This window comes from Armigeres subalbatus, chromosome 1 (assembly GCF_024139115.2).
Source record: "Armigeres subalbatus isolate Guangzhou_Male chromosome 1, GZ_Asu_2, whole genome shotgun sequence".
Classification (NCBI taxonomy): Eukaryota; Metazoa; Arthropoda; class Insecta; order Diptera; family Culicidae; genus Armigeres; species Armigeres subalbatus.
In genome coordinates, this window is record NC_085139.1 from 150,010,939 (window position 1) to 150,034,575 (window position 23,637).

Here is a 23,637-nt window from a genome sequence, read left to right on the forward strand (position 1 = left end):
TTGGTTTAGTTTATTGAGAATAATCATTTCATCCGATGTGCTTGTTTACGAGTGGAATAATAGATATATAACACATATTATGATGGTTATTCTCTTAATTCATTACCAGAAATACTCAAAACTGTTGAATGAGGATTATAATTTGTAGATTTACGTTAGAATACTTCTATTGCAAAGGCCAAAGATGCGTTAAACCCCCGAAAGACACCTGCCACACCCTTTCCTACGGAATGGAATGTTTATTAGGGTGTATCAAAAAGACAGGTTTTGAGGCGTCATAATTCAAACAAAAATTTGAAAATGCTACTGGAAAAAGTGAGATGTTCTGGTTTCTGGGTCAATGTTTACCCAATTAATGACGATTTGTGCATTTACTAATTATTATTGTACTTTAGCTTTCGAGTCGAGATGTGCAAAGAGGTTCTGATTCAGTGCCTTAATGGTGCTGCTGAATTTTGTGTAGTACTTCCCCTGCAATGCTAGGTTTAGATTAGGAGAATGAATGATCAATTTCAGTTGAATTCAATCGACTTGCCAAAAGTTCAACATGTTCAACTTTTTTGCTTGCCATTCAAGTTAGTTTGATTGAATGTGTTTAGACGTTTAATTCGTGTTCAAGTCAGAAGATCTACTTAATACACTTGCTTAGTTTAAACTTAGTAAAGTATACCATCTTACCCCTTGTAAAGCTGCCCTTTTTGTATTGGTTAAATTTTTGGCTCAACCCATTTTTAGTGAGCCTCTGCCCCACCCTACGAGCGGCCGTACACCAACGCTTAAAAAATTTCACAGATCTCAGTTGAATTTAAACCAAGTTTTTATCTGCATGCTGAACGCTTAGTAGTTTGTTCGGTAAAAACCCTGATTTATTTACCTAGCAGTGTTGATGTCTTTCTCGTGCAAAAAATATATGAGTAAGTGTGTTTTAGCGTGTTTCGCGCATAGAAAATGGTGTTTTGGCCATAACTTCTGATCCCATAGTCTAATCTGGGCAATTTTTAATAGCAAACAATGGGACAGGATTGCCCATCGAATGGAACTTGATGCGAGTAATTCGGGAAGATCCGTGACGAAGGGACGCTTTTTGTAATAAACATCTAGAATTATTGTATGAATCGCCATGTTGCTTGGAACCCCCCTTCCCTCTAAAAGCGTGACTTACTTTGTACTTACCTGACGTACTTTGTGGTTGTACCTTGAAAGACAAACCAGCCTTGGCTGAAAGTCTCTAAAAGTGTATCAATTTGTGCACTCAAAAACATGATTGCCCTGGATTTAAGGACTATTATTGTAATATCTTTCCCTAACACCACTAGGTAGACTAATCAGTTTTTTCTCTCTATTTCCAGTTGAACAAATGATGCTGCCCGTTCAGCTTGTCTTACTAATTGGAATATTTTCGATCGGATCTGTGGTTTCTCAAAATGTGAAATACAACCCAAATACTGCTGGCCAAAACTATGGCGGCCAAAGTCAAGCCCAGCAACAGTATCAGCCCTTTGGCGTCGGTGGAGGTGGAGGCGATGACTCATTCTACAACAGCGTAAATCGCTACAAGCAGCTTGAGAAGTTCGGAACCATTCAAACTCCCCAGGAGAACTATTGTCCAGAGCATTGGTCAGTCTATAGAAGTTCCTGCATCCGCATCTACAAATCCCCGCGGAAGGACTATGTCAACGCACAAAAAATCTGCCAAGCCTATCAGGGGGACTTGATTAGTGTCGATAACATCGAAAAGCATTCATTCATACTGAAATTGCTTGACGTAGATACCAATAGGAACAGTCGATTTTACATTTCTGCCCGCCAAGCGTCTCCGAATAACTGGATCAACGCAGACAAAACCCAATTGGTCAGTATTGAAGATTCCTTCATGTTCAATGCCGCCGATGATGAAAGCTATGATGCTATTTTCAACAAAAAACCTTTGGAGAAATACGACGCCCGCCGGAATTTCATTACCGGGTATAACAACAATAAAAATAATTTGGCTTACTCTTTTAATGCGGCAAACGAAAAATGGCAATTCCTGCCCGTAGGGCCGGAAGGTCTGAATCTATTCATATGCGAATCTCAACAACTGTACAGCGTGGACAACATAAATCTCCTGGCGGACGATCAACGTCGGTATGACTACGGCGTGGAAATTACGGATATCAATAAAATTCCTCGGGGTCCATACTTTATTCGGCAACCGCGCGAAACGACCTATGACACGGGTAAGGCTAAAATAACCAAAGATGTTATGCTCAGCTGCCTGGCGGGAGGCTACCCGACGCCGACCTACTCGTGGTATAAGGAAATCTACACGAACGACAACATTACGGTAGTTAAACTGGATCCGCTGAAAAACGCGCGGTACACGACCAGCGGTGGGAATCTCATCATACACAAGCCCCAGCAGATACAAGATCAAGGTAAGGAAAATAAATTTCACTATGTATTGTGTGATGTCTTCAAGTTCCTCTGGTAAATCGAATTCAGGCACCGATATATTTTCGCCGATTAACTCAGACAGTAGCTCCATCATCAACAAAATGAAGGTTGAAAATTTTGTTAAAAATGTGATCGATAAATGCAGTGACGAGCAGGTAGTTGCTATATATTCACTACTGCTCGAAGATATACTTTAGGTATTGTCAATATCGCTACATCGACAGCTCGTCGAGCTCCACACTCCCCACATGCTTTACGCCGATTATTACATCTACATCTACTGCAACACACCTGAAAGATTATTCTTTAGAAAATGTATAGGAGCGATTTGGAACAATAACAGAGGTAGACAGATAAAATCTAAACCAACATTTGAAAAGGGCGTACCAGCCAAAATGTATTCCTTTTGATTCTTTGTCCACATATTTAGCTATATATGTAGAAGAAGAATCAGAAGGAATAAAATTCGGCTGTTACGCCCTTTTCAAATGTTGGTCTAGAAATAAAAGGCAAATTGATCTCATGGTGATTTAATATCTGAACACATTGCGTTGAATAGGGAAGATCTTAGAGAATAGAATTACAACCTATAGGTAACATATACGAATAGTAAATTATTTTTATAGTTATTACATGCAAGTATTCTATGAATGTATTATGGGGTGATTCAAGTATGACGTCCACTACTTTTTGGGATTTGTAGACCCCTCCCTCCCCCCGGGGGGCAGCAGGGACTTTGTCCAAGGGCTTGACGACCCCTCCCCATGGCCACTGCGAGTTAGACCGGGACCATCGTCCCTAACCCCTAATCCCAAGGCGTCAAGCGACCCGTGCCGAGGGGATGCATGGCCAGGGGGGTGAAATAATGAGCTAGGCCTTTAACGGAGCCTGTGGGGTACCTGGGCACCCTCCACAGTAATTGACCCTTACCGCGTCATGCTGGGCTCTGGCGTGGTGGACCTCTTTTCCCGAGCAACTCGTGGGACCAAAATGGAAAACCAAGTCAATTCTTCAATTAGTGGTAGTAGTGTAGGCGACAACCCCTTCGCAAGAGGTGGGTTGTTCAGGACTCCGCCTAGGAGGCCAGAGGCAATAGTCGGCAGCTCAGTGCGCAGCGCCAGCGTGGGTCACTCAACCTTCCTCTCGGCTAGAAAAACGCTGGACGCCATCATCGACTTTGCGTCATCGAAGCATAATATCAGCAAGGACCTCAAGAGGAGCTTGCAGAAACTTCGAAAGTCGATGCTGGACGCCAAGCTGGAGAGGGCGGTCGGGACGGCCAAGTGTAAACCCGTGAAATCGGTGGAGTCGAGGTCTACCCAGACTGAGGCCCAAGGATTCGCGGACTCGGGCAAGGTCGAATCGACCGAAGGCGTGCCAGCGAAGACGGTGGTGCCAAAGTCTACCCAGACTGAGGCTCAAGTATTTGCGGGTACGTCGGGGTGACTGCTCCAACGGAGCAGACACAAAAACAGGGAGACAGTCTCCAGGGGATGAGCTCCTGGGGCCGCTCCAAACGCGGAGGGTTACTACCCCGAACAAGGGTAGTGGGGCAGGGAAGCTGAACCCAGGCCAGGTACCTCCAAAACCGGGGGAGGAAGGACCTGGAAAGGTCCGTTCACTCAGGAAAGACGGTGGCAAGGGGTTACGGCAGGCTGAAAGTTCTCAGCCGCACCAGACCAGGGAAATAGAGGGGGATGACGCCTCCTGGACCCTGGTCAAGAACAAGAGGAAACCGAAGACGTCAAGGGCCGAAAAGAAGGCCCAGGCGAATGAGGGTAGCAAGAAGTCTAGGGTAGGCGCCAATCACTCCAGGGGCGATGCCCTAGTCATCACGGCGGACGAGGCTAAGTACTCGGATGTTTTGAAGGCGATGAGGAGTGACGTCAAGCTCGGTGAACTCGGCGCCGACGTACGTCGAATAAGACGTACCCGGATGGGCGAGATGATACTCGAGCTGAAGCGGGGCGTCTCGCAAAAGGGCGCCGCCTACAAGAAGTTGGCGGAGGAGGTCCTAGGCGAGACGGTCAAGGTGAGGGCACTCACGACGGAGGTGAATTTAAGGGTTAAAGACCTGGACGAGATCACTGAAGTCGAAGAGCTCGTCACGGCACTGCGGCGACAGTGTGAAGTGGAGACGCCCACCGCAGCCGTTCGGCTACGGAAAGGTCCGGCAGGGACGCAGGTAGCATTGGTTCGGCTATCTGCAGCGGACGCCTCCAAGGTAGTCAAGTTAGGGAGCGTCAAGGTGGGATGGTCGGTATGCCCTGTGCGCATATACGAGCAACCCGAAGTTTGCTTCAAGTGCCTGGAACCGGGGCACAAGCAATGGGACTGCAAAGGCCCTGACAGAAGCAATCTCTGCCGACGCTGCGGATTGGAGGGACATAAGGCACAATGCTGCACGAACCCTCCCAATTGTTTGATTTGTTCCAGCAAAGCTGTGAACAGCAAGCACCCCATGGGGGCTCGATGTGCCCGGCGTTTAAGCGTGCTGCAAAATCAAAGTGCAGGTAAAGCAGCTGGCTTGCTCGGCTTCGCCCGAGTGTTTGGTGTGCGCAGGTTTAGAGGAAACGGCGGAACACGTGTTGTTCGTGTGCTCACGTTTTCGCGCAATGCGTGACCACATGCTTGCCACATGTGGTCTGGACACTACCCCGGACAACCTAGTTCGGAGGATGTGTAAAGATGAAGTTGGCTGGAACGCCGTTTTATCGGCTATCGCCCAAATCGTCTCGGAGCTACATAGAAGGTGGCGCGTGGACTCAAGGATGGCTAGTTCAGGCGCAAATAAGAGGTGGTCCAAGTGATCGGAGTCGGCTTCATGGGTCATACCAGTGGTCATGCTCTGTGGTCGAACTCAATCCTTTTACCGAACAAGTGGCCGCGCGAAGAACAACATGGTATCGTCGCTTTCGCGGCGTTGGTCAACCGGGCGGGATCCGAGCCCGAGGACGGAAAGGGGTCCTCGTCAAGGCTGGGGCAGGCGTAGGCACCGCGTCGGCAAGTCCCTCTGTGTGCTGGCGAATAGGCCCTATCGCAGAAAGGTCAATTTGGTAAGGCCACCTGGAAAGCCGTCAACGCGCTGGCACGATACCATGGTGTTCTTCTGAAAAAGCGAGTTACGATGTTCGGTGCTGCAAGGACACGCAGCTAACCTCGAGGGTGCGTCATGCACTGGCCCCCCTTTGAAGCATTACTTTCTGGTTGTACCGAAGGGACTATGGGCTTGGCGGCAATGGAAACGGTTTAGCGGGTCGGGAATGTAGTCCTGCCTCCCTCGGTGATCACTAACCACGCACTTCCTGGTCAACCCAGGATGTCTGTTGAGCAGATTCCCCCTCCATTTTTTAGGAAGAAAAAAAAAGACCCCCCCTCTGTCACGCTTTTTTGTATACCTAGTATATGTACTGTCACAAAGTCTCAGACCCCCTCCCCCCTTAAACCTGTGACATCATTATTGAACGACCCCTATTCTAGAAATTTATTGAAGATTCCTAATCACAGATTACTATTGTTGCTCTATTTTGAGGTTCTTAAAAATCTGCCATCGAACGACGAAACCAGATCAATTCTTGGCATGCTTCGATTAACAAGATATTCTGCTTCCATTGACGACAAACTCACACAGGTCTGTCGGCGACTGACCCATGCAAAATGCACACCGCCGAAGAAAAACACAAATCCTGTAGTCGACTTTCTACTTCATTGATCACCTGCCCAGTCTGCGTCCGAGTATAGGCAACTAATGACCAACCGTTACCTGGTCCAAACACCAGTTTGAGGTCCTTCGTAACCTTCAGGTACCTTACAGGTCGTTTGACAGCATTCCAGTCCATTTCACTAGGCCCACTGACTTTGCGCTGAAAATATACTCCATTGAAAACACTCCAGTGTATTTTCAGTGCGCGCGCTCCTGTGGCTCTGCATTTTGTAACAGCCCCACGTTGAGCACAAGTATTACAATTTTTCATACATACATACATAAATTTCACAATCTACATATAACAAACAACAAATTTAAATAACGCACGTTCTCTCTTGGTGCTTTGAGAGAGGCAACTAGGTGGTGCACACTACGGAATATGATGAGGTTTCATATGAGATTTTGGTCCATTAGCCAAATTCCGCAGATATATTTTCATTGCGTATTCGCAATTTTGTCTACAGCAAATAGTCTATGATGCCTTGTCTTTGACATAAGTATCAATAAACCACAAAACAGATAGACAACATAGAACAAATTACCGTTTTCAAAATCAACTCACTGTGTTTCAACAGTACTAACATTCGACAAACGGGAGGGCCCGTATACCCAAGGTGAAAGAAAACGACAGAAAAGCATGCGCTGCTGCTCTGTCTCATGCTCGTTGCTCAGTGAAGCTTGACTTCCACCAGTAGGTTCGCTAGTGTTCCAAAATCGAAGATGAACCACATTTTATAGCAATGATGCATATATGTCATGTGAATAAACACTAATTAATGAAGTTTTAGTATCTCATAAACTGGTTTTAAAAAAGTTGTTTTTATGGTGCCTTTATTTACCATATGGGGCGGTACTATTGTCGCGATCAAATTATATAACCGGAGAAATAGTGTTTAACAAACTACTAACTTAAACTAGACGACATGTAATTAAATAATATGTGGGTCATTTAGCTGGGCGCCATTGTAACAAGCCGTTTTGTCGGGCCCCACGCTGGGCGCCAGTGTAACAGCCCCACGTTGGGCACAATTATTACATTTTTTTTCATACAAACATAATTTCACAATCTACATGTAACAAACAACAAATTAAAATAACGCACGTTCTCTTATGGTGATTTGAGAGAGTAGGGTAGGTGGTGTCCACTACCGAATATGACCAGGTTTCATCATCAGTTTGCCATGACTTTTAGAAAATTGAAATATCCCTCTATTAGTTGAACTTACCTAGATAAGACTATAGAATCGTTTAGATGGAGTAACATCAAAGGGCAGAATTTTTGCCCTGAGTCTAAGACCACACTGCCCGTTGATGATACTCATCATCTTCTTCTTCTTCTTCTTATTGGCATTACATCCCCACTTTGGGACAGAGGACAGAGCCGCCTCGCAGCTTAGTGTTCACTAAGCACTTCCACAGTTATTAACTGCGAGGTTTCTAAGCCAGGCTACCATTTGTGAATTCGTATATCATGAGGCTAGCACGATGATACTTTTATGCCCAGGGAAGTCGAGACAATTTCCAATCCGAAAATTGGCTAGACTGGCACCGGGAATCGAACCCAGCCACCGTCAGCATGGTCTTACTTTGTAGTCGCGCGTCTTACCGCAAGGGCCCATCTAGCAACCGTGTTATCACTAATGTCACAGTCCAATCTGCATCCGGTTCTAGAGGCTCTGCACCAGGCTGCGATACGACGTTGGTACACTCCGAAAAATCATTGCTATTTGTAGCGATTCTTCTATGGCTCTACATTCAAACTGAAACTTGACCTGCTTTTCAACTTAGTGTTCTATTAGCATTTCCACATTTGTTAATTGTCCCATGTATATAGGAAATCCCAGCAAACATGGAACAAATATGCGTATTAGGGTGGTTCAAAAAATCGATTTTTCTCCACACCGCTCATTTGATTCTGTATCAAGTTCTGAGTGTCCTCCTAAAATTTGAGCTCATTTGGATTAAAACTGATTTAGCACAAGCCATTTCAAGTTTGCATGCAAATTAGTATGGGAAATTTTTTTTTTTCATTATACTGATTATGGCGCTTCCTCATAAGCGCAGGTTAAAATAAAACCTATATAGCTAAATGGAATACTCATGAGCTTTCACTCAGCGAAAACCGCATCTAAAATAATCGTTCCATTAATTAGTAATCGAATTAATCGAACACTATGCCGTCGGGGAGTCGAAAATGTTTCCCACCCGAAAATATCCTAGACCGGACCGAGAATCGAACTCGCCATATCTGGATTGGCAATCCTACGCATTTGGACGCAAGGCTAACTGGAGGGAGATCTATGCACTACAGCGCCTTTTTATTTCCATTGATACTTTGGATACTGTGAGGAAAAAAAGTGAGCCTGAAAAAACGAACAGTGGGTAATGTCTGTGACATAACCGCTAAGTGGACGTAGGACTTGACTTGACCATGCCTTTAAGATACATAATATGTCCAAGTTTCTCACATCAACTATTTTGGATAAATAATCGGCGTTGCATACCATTCCTTGGCAAAATCTTCTCATCAAACCAACACAGAAATCAAATCTACCTCGAACAAGAATCATCATTCAGGGAGTATCTGTCCGGTCACGAAATATTAGCCTCGACAGTGGCAACCTTCCCACTGAAGGACTGCCTGAAATAAACCACAAGTTGGCTTAGCAGGGGATGTAGACTGTATCTCAGCCCTTCCACTGAAGGGCCTTCTAATCCGTGCGATAGCGACTGAAGGAGAACATTATGTCACGTTCGCTTTGTGTGCGGTCAGTATCAAACAATGTTTATCTAGATATTTTTTTTATCAATGCCAAAAAATCCAACATTTGATGAAAAATCGATTGATAGTTTATTAATGTTTGAGGTGTTTTTTTAATCCAAATATCCAAATATTATGTGAGAGATTTGGACATCTTATGTTTTTTTAGGCATGGTCAAGCGAAGTCCTTCGTCCACTTCGCGGTTAAGTCAGAAAAATTATCCACTGTTAGTTTTGACGCTATTTATGAAAATCATGCATAAAATTTTATCACTAGAATATTGGATTTGGCACCCAAGTACAATTTCTATTCCGAAGGGTATTGAAAGCTTTGATATTGATCTCTATTATTGGCTCTCTGAAAAACCGTTTGCTTTTTGGACATACATGCTGCATCATGTGGCTTTTCTTCAGCCTGTCTCGGCTCATCACCGATGCCGGCCGGTCTCGGCTCGACTCTGCTGCTGCTGCCGGTATCTGCTCAGCATTGCTGCTTTGTCGGGTCTGTAGGGTGGACTGCTGCTGTACTGGCTAGGTTTCGGCTGATGATGATGATGATGATGGTCCCGCCACATACCCCTACAAAGGTTTGAGCTAGACGATTTATCTTTAAGATAATTAATAATGATCAATTTTAATCAGATTTGGCAAACAATAAACGATCCGATTATTTCCACAGATATAAATAACATTAAAATATAACATCGCTATACAGCAAAAAACATAAGTTAGTAGAAAGAAACAGTTGAATTCCACCACAGAGTTTTGCAAGCATCATCAGTGGTACAGCGAGCCCGATTAAGTTACAAAACTTGTGATACCTCTCGCATGATGCCAAAAGTTTCGTCAAGAAGCGCGTACTCAAACTATTCTCGCTAGTACCAATCAATTTAATTTACTCGAAAAAAATTCAAAACTTGTGTTACCTCTCCGTAGATACCAAAAGTCTCGATAAAATCGCGTTCTATCTGAGAGCTCACTACTTTTCATAGTATCCTTCAAACAGTTCCAAATGTTTCAAGTATTGATCATAAAATCGTAAAAAGTCATTTATACCTGTATTCGCACGCGATTCTCAAACATTTGTAGACTACACAAAAGAATGTAAAAATACAAGTCAATAAATAAAATACCATCATCATCATCGAGGCGAACAAAATAGTCTATAAGCGCCCTAATGAAATAAAAAATCATTTACATTGTTCAAGAAAAGATATCCGTTATCACAAACTTCGTCAAGATACACAATTAGTCAATACCAAAACTTAAATATATGACTGTTAAAAAACAGCTTTTATGTGTGAAATACAAAGTCTCTTGAACTGTGATAGTGTCCTTGCACGCTTGATGTGTATAGGCATCGAATTGAATACGTTTATTCCTTTATAAAACAATGAATTTTGTGAAGCTCCATACAAAAAATAAGGTGTTCTTATTTCATCCGCGTTTCTAGTATTATATCTATGAATGTCACTTCCTCTTTCAATTCGATCACACAAATATCGGGCATCAATCCATTTATTATTTTGAAAATGAACACCATAGTTAAATAAACAATTCTTTGCTTCACTGATAACCATTGTAAAGCGTCCAACAAAAAGGAGGAGGAAGTGAATCTATTACATCTCAAAATCAAGCGCATAACTTTATTTTGCAAACGCTGTAACCTCGATATTTGTGTTTCATTGGCCAGAAATAAAATGGAGGCGCAAAAGTCCAGGTGAGGAGAGATGATTGATTTGTACAACTGTATTTTACTCGCAACAGTTAATTCGTTTTTAATCGACATAAAATTCCATACTTCTTGGCTATTTTCTTGATGACATTGTTGATATGAGAATCAAATTTCAATTTATCATCAATAATCACACCAAGATATTTAATTTCCTGAACGCGATCAAGTGTTTCATCATCAATTCTAACAGAAACATTATCAATGAATCGATTTCGCGAAATTACCATGTATTTAGTTTTACTTATATTCAACTTCAACTGTTTGTACTTCAACCATCTACTTAGAGAATGCAAATCTGTATTCAAGCGTGAAACAACATCATCGATATTTCTAGCTGCAATGAATAATACTGTGTCATCCGCGAAAAGATTAATGTTGCAAAAACGTAAGACCCGTCCCATGTCATTAATATACATAATAAATAAAACGGGCCCTAATACACTTCCCTGTGGAACACCAAGATTACTTTCCATGGGATTTGAAACACAATCATTAAAAACAGTCCTTTGGATTCTTTCAGACAAATAGCTTCTGAACCATTCATACGCAGAACCCGAAATTCCAAAGCGCTTGATTTTTTCCAACAATAAGGGCCTAGAGATTGTTTCAAAGGCGCGTTTAAGATCCAAAAATACAGCAATGATAGTATCTTTACACTCCATGTTTTCTTTCCATTTGGCTAACACTAAGTTCAATGCGGTTTCACAAGAATGTCCTTCTCGATATCCCGATTGCTCTTGTATTAACAAGTTATTATTATTCAAATATGTTACCAACTGGCCTTTCACAACAAGTTCTAATATTTTATCTAATGTGTGCAACATGTTGATGGGACGAAACTCTTCGGCTTTAATCGTTCCAGCAACTTATTATAAGAGATTCCTTCCAAACCTGCGGCACGTGCCCGGTTCTCAAAGATTCATTAATAAGGTCCAGCAGTTTGTGTCCAATGACATGAAAACAATCTTGTATAACTCTAGCGTTAACGTTATCAACTCCAGCCGTTTTGCCCAAAGAAAAGCATATATTTTTAAGTTCATCAAAAGTAATTGGGTGAAAACAATCAAATCTACATGTACTATTAACCGGCTGTTTTATTTCATCAGGCTCATCAACCAAATCGATAGACCGATTAATCGATGAAACACTATCGATGAAATAATCGTTAAAATTGCAAGCAATTACTTGTTCTGAATTTTCTAATGTGCCAATATGGACCGCGGATTGGAACTATTAGGTTTCAACAAAGATTTCAAAATTTTCCATAACTCCCTGCTGTTATTCTGATGCTGATCAATTTTCCTCTGAATATAATCACAACGCGTTTTTTCAACGATTGTGAATACGTGTTCCGCGCATTCTTGTACCTGTTCCAATTGTTACAACTATGTCTTCTCAAAAATCTATTGTACAATTTATCTCTTTTACGTCTTAGACGCAGAAGATCTAAATTGTACCAGCTGTTCGAGTTATTTAAAGTTACAAATTTATGTTCAATTAACTTATTGGTACTTGTTTTCAGAACGTTCGTTAGAACAGCTGATTTCTGATCTAAGTTTCCGGAAATATCCTGAAAATCCACGTTTCTCGCAACAAGATCCGAAACAGCTTGTTTCGAATATTTCCTCCAACACTTCAATTTAACAAAATCATTTTCGGTTATATAATTATTTTCTATATTTATGACTAATGTTTCATGATCGGTTACTTTTAAACAAATATCTGTAACTGAGTTTACAGAATCAAAGTTAGAATAAACATGATCAATTATAGTTCTACTGTGTCGGGAAATACGCGTGTAATCAACAACTTTTTGTTTCAAATTGTAAAACTCAGTCAGACGCTTTAAATGATTTGAATTTTCGTCACGCCAATTAATATTAAAATCACCAGCAAGTACATTTAGTTTACTAAAATCGATAAAAATTTCTAGCCAGTTCTCTAAAATTTCAATAAAACGCTGGTCACTCGAACTGGGAGAATGATATAAAACACCATAGTTACCCTTCTTCATGCCACGTGCAACTGTAATGCCTAAGAACCAATTTCCTTCACAGGCTTCGTTGATTTGAAGCTTGAATTGAACCGATTCTTTGGCATAAATAGCAACTCCGCCAGTGTGCCTTGAATGTGATAAGCAAGCAGCGACTTTGTATCCCGGTATACTGTACTGATCAAATGATTCATACTCTACAATATGCGTTTCTGCTAAAAATACCAAAAATGGACGTTTTTCTTCTACAATCGTACGTAGAGCTACGTAGTTTGTAGACAAACCAGCAATATTCAAATACAAAACATCTAATTGGTTCACATTACTACTGGAACTTGGTTGCTATTCATTGAAACGCAAGCCGCTTTTCTTTTGATCAAACAATTTCTTGTAGATCTTACACTCAGTACTAAATGCTGGATGATTGTCGTCCAACTTCATGTTACGTTCCCGATTCATTTTTAAACAATTAACGCATTTCAATACAGTTGACGTGCACTCAGAAGTTTTGTGACTATCGCTGCACTTAGAGCACGCAATGTGGTTTTTACATTCTGTACTCATGTGCCCAAATTCTCCACATTGGAAGCATCTCAAAACATTAATCGCGGGTACAACAAGGCACCGATCGAACCTTACATTAACCTTTTTCGCGGTCAACAAACAGCTATATGTATCTTTGTCTACTTCAATTACGGCACTAAATTGCTTGTACTTGAAGCGTGGATTTTCATAGATATTTACTACTTTTACATCATTTATTGCGATGTCCTCATTCTGACTTTTTAGAAAGTCGATGAAGTCATCGGAGGAATATTTATCGCTCATACCCAACACTTTTAATCTTGGCACCGATGTTGGAACAACAGCAGTGTAGTTTTCACCCAAATCGTTTTGCATGCCATTTTTCACCACATCTACATTGAAACCAGTTGCACACTCTACAATAATGGAGCCATTTTTCCCGTTCCGAAAGTTACTTATCTTGTGTACTTTTGGATCTAACGTAGTATTCAAAAATTTTCGAGTGTCGTCACTACTCTGATCGGACTGTTTCGGTTTAACCACAATGACGGGCCGAGTCTTACGTTCTTTCGCCTGTACAACTTTAGTTGCTTTAGGAGCACTTTTCTTATTTTTCCTTCTAACTACCGTAACAAAAGGAACATCGTCTTCGAAAACATCGTCATTATTATTAATTAAATCATCATCAACATTAACAAAATCGTCATTACTATTACTAATTTTCCGTTTTTTGCGCGAACTGCAAGTTGATTCAGAATGACTCAACCTAGACGAGTCCTTCGTGTTCTTCATTGCAGCTATTTTAACTTTATCCGAATTAAATTGAAAAAATGAACTAGTCATAGTTTCCATTTTTTTATTAATCATTATCTCAAGTCCGTTAATCGATTCCTTAACATTTCGGACAATTTCATCCATACCGGTCATCAACGCGTTGCCTATCTGAGCAGACATTTGATCCCGAATGTCGACAATAGAGTCCGAAAGAGAAGAAATCTTCTTCATATCTTCCTCTATTTTGCCGGCATCCAGTGTCACTTTATTCTGCTCGCCACAACTTTGGCTAGACAGGCATTCATCACACTTGAAGAACACATTAACATTCTCCGTGATCAATCTTGCTGCTGCTTTATTTTCCAACGAGCTACAGTGCGCATGGCAATATCGCTCACATTGGAAGCAGAGCAAAGGGAATGCATTGATCGCTATCCCCACTTTGCACTTGTAGCACTCCATTGCCTATGCCTTTACACAGCAGTGGACGCGCTGCATGCAAAGGCACACAGAGAGACAATCAAAAACAATAAAAATTCAACCACAGCCGGCTGACGAAATCGCCGTTATGGCTTCGTTCGCTACAGCTGTGGCGCGTAAAAAACACAAAATTAAACAGATACAAGGTGTGGAGATGATTTATCTCCTACTTATCCTGTTACAAAACACTTATGGGCACACGTTAAAACAATTTTTTTCGCGGCACTTCACCAATTTCACACGTAATTAATCAAACTAAACACAGCACGGCAAAAACAAACTACTTTGCACGCCATCACCACCGTGTATCCATGATGGTGGCTTCGATGGTGTCGAGCCGAAAAAGCGGTCGGTGCAGACTTCATTCCCTGCTAAAAGGTGTGAGTGCTGTTCAATCGATGATGCGGTTGCTTCGCTTGTCCCGGTCAGAATGAAAGCAAAAAATCGCGTTGCGCTATTTTATGGCTTCTCGGCAGACCCAGCGGCTGCTCATTCGCTGGTGTCTGCACCAATGAGAACGTGGTAATGGAATGATGCAAGAATTATGCGGTACCCATATTTATAGCTTCCCTTGATCTCAATGTTTTTCATTGAAAACAGTTTCATGCCTATTGAAAAAAGTTTTTCGGGTCTTATCAAGCATGGACATGAAAGGCATACTTGAAATCTGTCGATAGAGGGGCTTACCGCAGAAATTCTTCCATTGAGACGAACGCTATTAACGTTTAAAATCTTTCAACACAGCGTAACGCAGTCGATTTGAATATTTTGGAATGACACCCGGTATAATAAAGAGAGACGTAAGTCCTACGTCAAAAGCATTTGCAGTTTTTGGTTACATTGATATTGTCGATGCAGATAAACATGTATGAACTTGTCTCAGCTACGTCGGTCGACTGAAACGTGACTGGTCGTTGGTGACCCGTTCCAGTAAGTGCTCCAGCGACGCAGGCAAATTCAATGCGTCGCTGCAGCACCAAACCGGAAAGCACTCGCTGGTTGAGCGACGCGACGGTCAAGCGATGACTCGCATAGACAATAAATAAAATAGAATTTGAATAAAATAAAATGATAACGAATTTGAAATTCTATCGTAGTAGGCATTTGAAATGCCAGCATACTAAGAAGCTAATGAGAAAAAATTTGAAATTGAATCTCAGTAGGCTGACAGGGAATTCTCGATTGCTAGAGGGGGACAAAGAAAATAAATGAAGATCATTCAGTGTTCGTTTCTTGAGGCGTGAACACGCTATTTGTTTGCAAGTGTCCAACGCTTATTTTCAACAACAAAAGCAAGTTGGAGAACGGATTTGCTTGGCTACAACAGATACCTTGCTTATTTATACATATATTCATTAGGTACTGCCGTCGTGCTGATTGATTCACTCATACTTTTTCGGCGGTGCCGTAGAAGTAACCAAGATTTTTGTATGCACAGGTTATCCGACTTGTCAATATCCCCAACTCAGCCATCTTGGATTTTTGTATGAAATTTATGCTCGTTTGTTTACGTTTTGCACTGAAAATGTATGTTTCCCCCCGGGCTGGTTATTCCAATCTACTGACGAAGTCGGATAACCTGTACATAAAAAAATCTTGGATGTAACCATCGCTCTTGTTTACGCTCTGCCGCAATCCAGTTGTCCTTCAATAGTAGTCCACTATTGTGTAAAGTCAGTTCGGTCACCGATGTTCGGATCTGTAGATGAATGTATTTGAGGAGGGTCATTTGCCGCAGCTGCTGCCAATGCGTCTTCCAATGCCTGGACGAAAAAATGGGGGTCGAACCCATGGCCATCCTCCACGGAATTGAATACAAAAGAGAATGTAAAAATCTTTACGACCGTGAGAGACTTTTTTCGCAATCTGTTGTGATAACTAACTGATTGTGAGGGCTATAAATACGCCATGATAAGTTCGTTTTAAAATGCTCCAAATGCGAGAGGCACTGATTCTGATAATGCATTTTAACTTGTTTTACTAGCTGTGGGAAAAAAATATGGTCCCCAACACAAAATGAGCGAGAACAAAGCATTTAATCATCACTTCTCGGAGGGGGGCTACCTATCCGATTCTGTTTTTTGCACTTGCATAAGTTTGATAAATTTGTTTACATGGCTTGTAATGATTCGAATCAGTTATTGCCTCTCATTTATTGTTGTTCGTTTGCTTTTGAGAAAGACATCTGCGAACCCTACGTCCGTCTACATGGAGATTTCAGTTTTAAACCTGGGTCAGATCCAACATTGACTCTGAATAACTAAACAAAAATTGATCCGGAATCGAGTCACAATAATGGTTTATTATTTATTATCAAACTAAGGCCGGAGTGGCCAGTTCAGTGCATAAGTCCATTTAGCTCGGTCCATGGCTGCACGTCGTCAACCACGCTGTCTGCGGAGGGTTCGCAAATCGTCCTCCACTTGATCGATCCATCTTGCTCGCTGTGCACCTCCCCTTCTTGTTCCCGTCGGATCGTTGTCGAGAACCATTTTTACTGGATTTCTGTCCGACATTCTGGCTACGTGCCCGCCCCCCGCAGTCTTCCGATTTTCGCGATATGTACGATGGATGGTTCTCCTAACAGCTGATGCTACTCGTGGTTCATTCGCCTCCTCCACGTACTGTCCGCCATCTGCACCCCACCATAGATGGTACGCAGCACTTTCCTTTCAAAAACTCCCAGTGCACGTTGGTCCTCCACGAGCAGCGTCCAGGTCTCGTGTCCGTACAGAACTACCGATCTAATAAGCGTTTTGTAAATAGTCAGTTTGGTACAGCGGCGAACTCAATTCGATAGGAGCGTTTTGCGAAGTGCAAAGTACGTACGATTTCCTGCCATGATGCGTCTCCGACTTCTACGCTGGTATCGTTATCGAAGGATACCACTGAACCCAAGTACACGAATTATTCACCCACTTCGATTTCGTCACCACCAATACAAACTCATGGTGGGTGGCTTACGTTGTTCTCTCTTGAGCCTCTTCCAATCCGTTTGGCTGGTGTCAGGCCGTTTGGCCGAATGCCATTTGGCCGAATGCCGTTTGGCCGAACGCCATTTGGCCGAATGCCGTTTGGCCGAATAGTAAAAAAAAAATTCACTTGTCATAAGACGAGTTAATACAATCCCATTGAATTCCACCACTTAATTGTATCTTGACAGATACGTATTTCGACCTCAACAGTAAGGCCGTCTTCAGTGTCTCGTACTTGACTTGAGTCGAGTCAAGTACGAGACACTGAAGACGGCCTTACTGTTGAGGTCGAAATACGTATCTGTCAAGATACAATTAAGTGGTGGAATTCAATGGGATTGTATTAACTCGTCTTATGACAAGTGAAGACATTCCACTAAAAAGCTCAAAATAATTTTCCAATAAAAAAAAAATTGACATCAGTTCACGAGTGGTATTTCTTCCTACTTCCTTCTTCCTTCTTTCTTCTTCTTTCTTTCTTCACCCTTCCTCCTTATTCCTTCTTCCTTCATCATTCTTTCTTCTCTCTTATTTTTTCCATTCTCTAACTTCTTTCTTCTTTATTTCTTTTTACTTCTTCCTTCGTTTTTGTTTATTCTTCCTTCTTTTTTTTTCTTTCTTCTTTTTCTTCCTTCTTCTTTCTTCCTTTCTCTTTCTTCCTTCTTCCTTCTTCGTTGTTCCTTGTTCCTTCTTCCTTATCCCTTCTTGCTTCTTCCCTTTTTCTTCTACCTTCTTCCTTCTTCCATCTTCCTTCTCACTTCTCTTGTTTCACCCTTCTTTTCTCCCCCTTTTTCCTTCTTCCTTCTTCTTTCTTCTTCCTTCTTGCTTCTTCCTTCTTCCTTTTTCCTTCTACCTTCTTCTTTCTTCTTTCTTCCTTCTTTCTTCTTCATTCTTCCTTCTTCCTTCTTCCTTCTTCCTTCTTTCTTCTTTTTTCTTTCTTCTTCCTTCTTTGTTTTTCCTTCTTCCTTCTTTCTTCTTCTTTCTTCCTTCTTTCTTCTTCCTTCTTCCTTCTTCCTTCTTCCTTCTTCTTTTTTCCTTCTTCCTTCTTCTTTCTTCTTTCTTCCTTCTTCCTTAATTCTTCTTTCTTCTTCCTTCTTCCTTAATTCTTCTTTTTTCTTCTTTCTTCCTTCTTCCTTTTTCCTTCTTCCTTCTTCCTTCTTCCTTTTTCCTTTTCCCTTTTTCCTTCTTCCTTCTTTTTCTTCCTTCTTCCTTCTTTTTCTTCCTTCTTCCTTCTTCCTTAATTCTTCTTTCTTCTTCCTTCTTCCTTCTTTCTTATATCTTCTTACTTCTTCCTTCTTTCTTATTCCTTTTTCCTTCTTCTTTCTTCCTTCTTCTTTCTTCCTTCTTCTTTCTTCCTTCTTCCTTCTTCTTTCTTCCTTCTTCCTTCTTCCTTCCTCCTTCTTCCTTATTCCTTCTTTTTTCTTCCTTCTTCCTTCTTCCTTCTTCTTTCTTCTTTCTTCCTTTTTCATTCTTCCTTCTTCCTGTTTTCCTTCTTCCTTCTTCCTTCTTTCTTCTTCCTTCTACCTTCTTCCTTCTTCCTTCTTCCTTCTTCCTTCTTCCTTCTTCCTTCTTCCTCCTTCCTCCTTCCTTCTTCCTTCTTCCTTCTTCCTTCTTCCTTCTTCCTTCTTCTTTCTTCCTTCTTCCTTCTTCCATTTTCCTTCTTCCTTAATCCTTCTTCCTTCGTCCTTTTTCCTTCTTCCTTCTTTCTTATTTCTTCTTCCTTCTTTCTTCTTCCTTCTTCACACTGCTAACTTCTCACTTCATAAGGAAACGTATTTCAACTATTCGGCCAAACGGCATTCGGCCAAATGGCATTCGGCCAAATGGCGTTCGGCCAAATGACCCTTTCGGCCAAATGGCATTCGGCCAAACGACATTCGGCCAAGCGGCATTCGGCCAAATGACCCTAAACCGTTTGGCTTCGCTTTTCAGTCTGATGTAGGCTTCCTCCATCTTATCAAAGTTACTTGCCAAATAACTGGACGGATTTCATGAAAATCGTACCACTCGTGTCAATTCCTGCCCTTCATATTACTCCCTCCAACGCGATGTTGAACAGCAGACACGAAAAAATATCACCTTGCCGTAACACTATGCGCGTTTCGAAGGGACTCGAAAATGCCCCTGAAACTCGAACTACGCACATCACCCGATCCAACGTTGCCTTGATCAACCGTATTAGACTAAATTAATGATTTTGTGTGTGTTACTTCTACGTGAAGTTAAACGATTTACAATGATATGAAAATGCTAATATCATCTTCCAAACTTAGACGTACATGTTCATGATAGAATTAGAGGCAAAAGTATAGAATTGATAGTTCCGTTAGGATACGGCAGGCATGAAGAATGTTTTTATAGAAGTCGATTTGAAAGCGAGCGGAGGGCAATATTTGTGATGGCACATATCACACGACCTTCCTTCTGCCAAGCTCCCGTATGAAGGGGGAGGGAAGAATATCAGTGTGGAAGCTGATATATCTCCACTGGTGGTTTGATTTGCTCATATGCCATCGCGTGCGGAAGGACTTTCTATCGACGAGTACTGTCTCTAAATTTCTACTAGATGCTGATGTCATATTACCCTTTCATTCACTCGCTGATCATGTACAAATCATTTTCGAAGGCAATTATGTACGTGAAATTTGATTGCCTCATACGCATGGACGTTCACAGTACAAAAATGCATGCAAATACTCACGACCTAGGTTTTACGTGGATTTACGTTTACGGCCGGCTGAGCACACAGAGCTGCTTACGCACTAATCCGGCCCGATGTCGACGTCTTTTCGTGTCGATCGTTGATGGTTGACTCTTTCACCTGGCGCGTGGTCTTACGCTTGAACGCGGTACATGCGTCAGTTCGTCGAACAATAGTTCTCGTTGCTGTCGGTTTGACGCTGATGGATTGATGAGCCTGCCTGTCTAGGGCGCGTAAAGAAACGTGACGCGGCCCTCTTCCGGCCACGTGTGCCCCGGGATTACCTCGACGCCGACGAGTGGGGTCAAAAGCGGTTTCTAATGGATGGTGGTGTAACGGCAAATGACTTCGCTGCCTCGCACCTAATCAAAAGAAACACACACGCACTTTTTGGTTGGGGACCTATCTATGTTGCTAATATTTGCACTTTTACCTTTCTTATACTAGGTTCACACACTGCCGCCACTTAGATCGAACAAATTACTGATTGACGACCAACTAGGGGGACAAAGAGGGAAAAGTTAACACATCATACAAAAAGCTACCATGTCACAAACTAACATTTTAAATTACACCACGACGCGAAACAAATACGGACCACTTTTGCCTCTTCCACTGATCGAATCGAAGTGATCCATTAGAGTTGGGAAATGCCTCAGATTAACTGCGAATCTGTAAAATAATCCCCGGTTGCCGTGATATTACCCGAAGACAATATCACGAACGCTAATTCTCGCAATTGAATATAAAAGATTTTGCGGGCATCGCGACATCTCTTTCTGACGGCTTTCAAACATCCAGTCAAATCCTCTCCGATCTTGGAAGTAGAGTCCAAAGTCGAATAAGGAAGGTCAATGCATTTTGAATGGCGCATTTGCGGGTCGTTGTCTCTCTATTGTCTCTCTCGCTAATTTGCATAGCGAAATGACGCGCAGTTGGCTTAGGTTTCATGTTTAGCGCGTGTAACTGGTAATGGGAACTCACTTGATTAGCTTGTATGCCAGATGCAACCATTTCGAAGGCGTGATGTGTGCGATTTTGTGGAGACTAACTTTAGGGATCTTATTAGGCAAAACGAACATTCATGCAAAAGTTTCTAACTTATGAAATTCTATTATGGATTTTCCATGGGATTCAATTAAATAAGAAAACGTACTTGTTACAATTTTTGCGGCAACATTTGAAGGAACCGCAATGTTTGCGACTGAACGAGCAAATCCGGAAATCCGCAGTAGTTATTATCAAAGCTTTGTATGTATGTATATTGCATAGTTTCATTGATCCCAATTTAATATCTTCTTCTTCTATATACATAAAAATGAATTTCTGTCTGTCTGAACCTTATAGACTCGGAAACTACTGAACCAATCGGAGTGAAAATTTGTATGCAGAGGTTTTTGGGGCCGGGGAAGGTTCTTAAGATGGTTTGAGACCCCTCCCCGCTTTGGAAAGGGGGGCTCCCATACAAATGAAACACCAATTTCTTCATAACTTCATAACACTATATGTATATATATATATATATATATATATATATATTAGAGTGGGGCGTCATGGTCATTTTTTCAAATCAATGGTTTTTCGAACCCATTCTGGGTCATGAACAACTGTGCAGAATTTGGGACCGATTGGTTGCTTCCTCGCTTTCCGCATCGCGTTTGAAGTTTGTATGGAAATTAGTATGGGAGAACGTATATTTTTGCATTTCTACTGCTAGAGGTTTCAGTTCATCGTAAACCAAGTGGCACATTGCGTTAAAGTATAACCCAAAAGATGCCGAGAAACTTTGCAGAAGAAGGCACGTTGCTGGAACGTCCACGAAAAAAGTTATAACGCTTCGAACATTGAGTGTTCAAACAATATGCAAAAAATCGTTTATTCTGCCAGCACTGCCGTACTACGTGGAGCAATAATTTAACTGAGTGTTATTTCAAAATTATTGATTTTATAGGACTTTGAAGCTAATGGGAGATATTCGGAATGATTTGCCAAAGTAAAAATTCCGACTAGAAGGAAAATGGGTTTTGCCCTCTGACAATTACAGGTTGTCCGGTAGTGCTGGCAGAAACATTGATTTCTTGCATATGGTTTAAGCAATCAATTTTCGAAACGTAATAACATTTTTTGTAGACCTTCCAGCTACGTGCCTTCTTCGGCAAAAGTCTTTCGGCATCTTCCAGGCTATATGCTAACGTATTGAGTCACGTGATTGATGGTTATTTGAAGCCGCTAAGTGCAAAATGTAAAAAGTACGTTTTCCCATACTAATTTCCATGTAAATTTAAAACGCGATGCGGCATGCGAGGTTACAAACCAATCGAGCCCATATTTTGCACAGTTGATTGGGGTCCCAAAACGATTCAGAAAAACCTTGATCTCACTTGATCGGACGAAGTTTGCGTTTTTCCATACAACTGCGCCCACTCTAATATATATATATATATATATATATATATATATATATATATATATATATACATATATATATATATTAGAGTGGGGCGCAGTTGTATGGAAAAACGTTGATTGGGATCCCAAAACGATTCAGAAAAACCTTGATCTCACTTGATCGGACGAAGTTTGCGTTTTTCCATACAACTGCGCCCTTTAGATTAGAGTGGGGCGCAGTTGTATGGAAAAACGCAAACTTCGTCCGATCAAGTGAGATCAAGGTTTTTCTGAATCGTTTTGGGACCCCAATCAACTGTGCAAAATATGGGCTCGATTGGTTGTAACCTAGCATGCCGCATCGCGTTTTAAATTTACATGGAAATCAGTATGGGAAAACGTACTTTTTTACATTTTATATATATATACATATATTGCGTGAATTTGCAGTAAGGTACAGTGGGGCAAGTGGGTAAAGGAAATCGTATAGTTCATGTTCATCAAGTCATAAAAGCTGAACATAATATTGAAATTGATCATATTTATGACATAACGAATCATCTATCCAATATTTATAAGCCTGTGAACAAAATGATTGAAAAATACTTTTAGGATATGAAATATTTGGAAAACCAAAAAATCTGTTTAAATTTTTCACTTGCCTACTTGTGGTGTAAGTAAAAAAATCATTTGAAAAGAGGATTTTACAATAACTATGATCTGTGGTAATGCTTTTTGATACTTCATGAAAGTGCACCGCAGTGCCTCCATTAAATGATTTTTTTGTTTCCTTTACTTGAACTTTTTGAAATCTAACATATGTGTCTAACATTACTTTCTATTTCAGGTTTATAAATAGTAAGATAATAAACCTTGGCGATAGTTTTTTTGTGTATACAGAAAAATTATCTTTGAAATATTCATCAAACCAGGAATCATCAGTGTTGTGATTCATTAACAATCCACTTAGGATTTCAGTTGAAGAGTCCATATTAACAAATGGCCTAACCTTCTAAATTTCGACTAAATAAATCATAGCTGTTGATATATTTGAAATTGTATTGATTCTTGTATACAAGCTCTATAAATACCATTTTTTATTAATTATTTATCAAACATGGATTATTTAATACACTGACACGCTTTGCACTTTCGTTTATTGA

The 23,637-nt window shown here is 41.2% G+C and overlaps 1 protein-coding gene and 1 long non-coding RNA gene across 3 annotated transcripts in view; one reads left to right on the forward strand and one right to left on the reverse strand.

The window, feature by feature from the left end:
• Window positions 1-23,637, forward strand: part of LOC134205255 (contactin) — a 31,206-nt gene that overhangs the window by 197 nt on the left and 7,372 nt on the right. For both annotated transcript variants that reach the window (XM_062680346.1, XM_062680344.1), the window contains exon 2: window positions 1,350-2,417. In XM_062680346.1, the coding sequence (XP_062536330.1) occupies window positions 1,350-2,417 (1,068 nt within the window). The remainder of the gene's footprint in view (window positions 1-1,349; window positions 2,418-23,637) is intronic.
• LOC134205258 (uncharacterized) lies at window positions 20,205-20,740 on the reverse strand. The gene is made up of 3 exons (XR_009978103.1): window positions 20,648-20,740; window positions 20,520-20,584; window positions 20,205-20,448 (listed from the first exon to the last, which is right to left on the reverse strand). It is a non-coding gene; the product is annotated as an uncharacterized LOC134205258 (long non-coding RNA).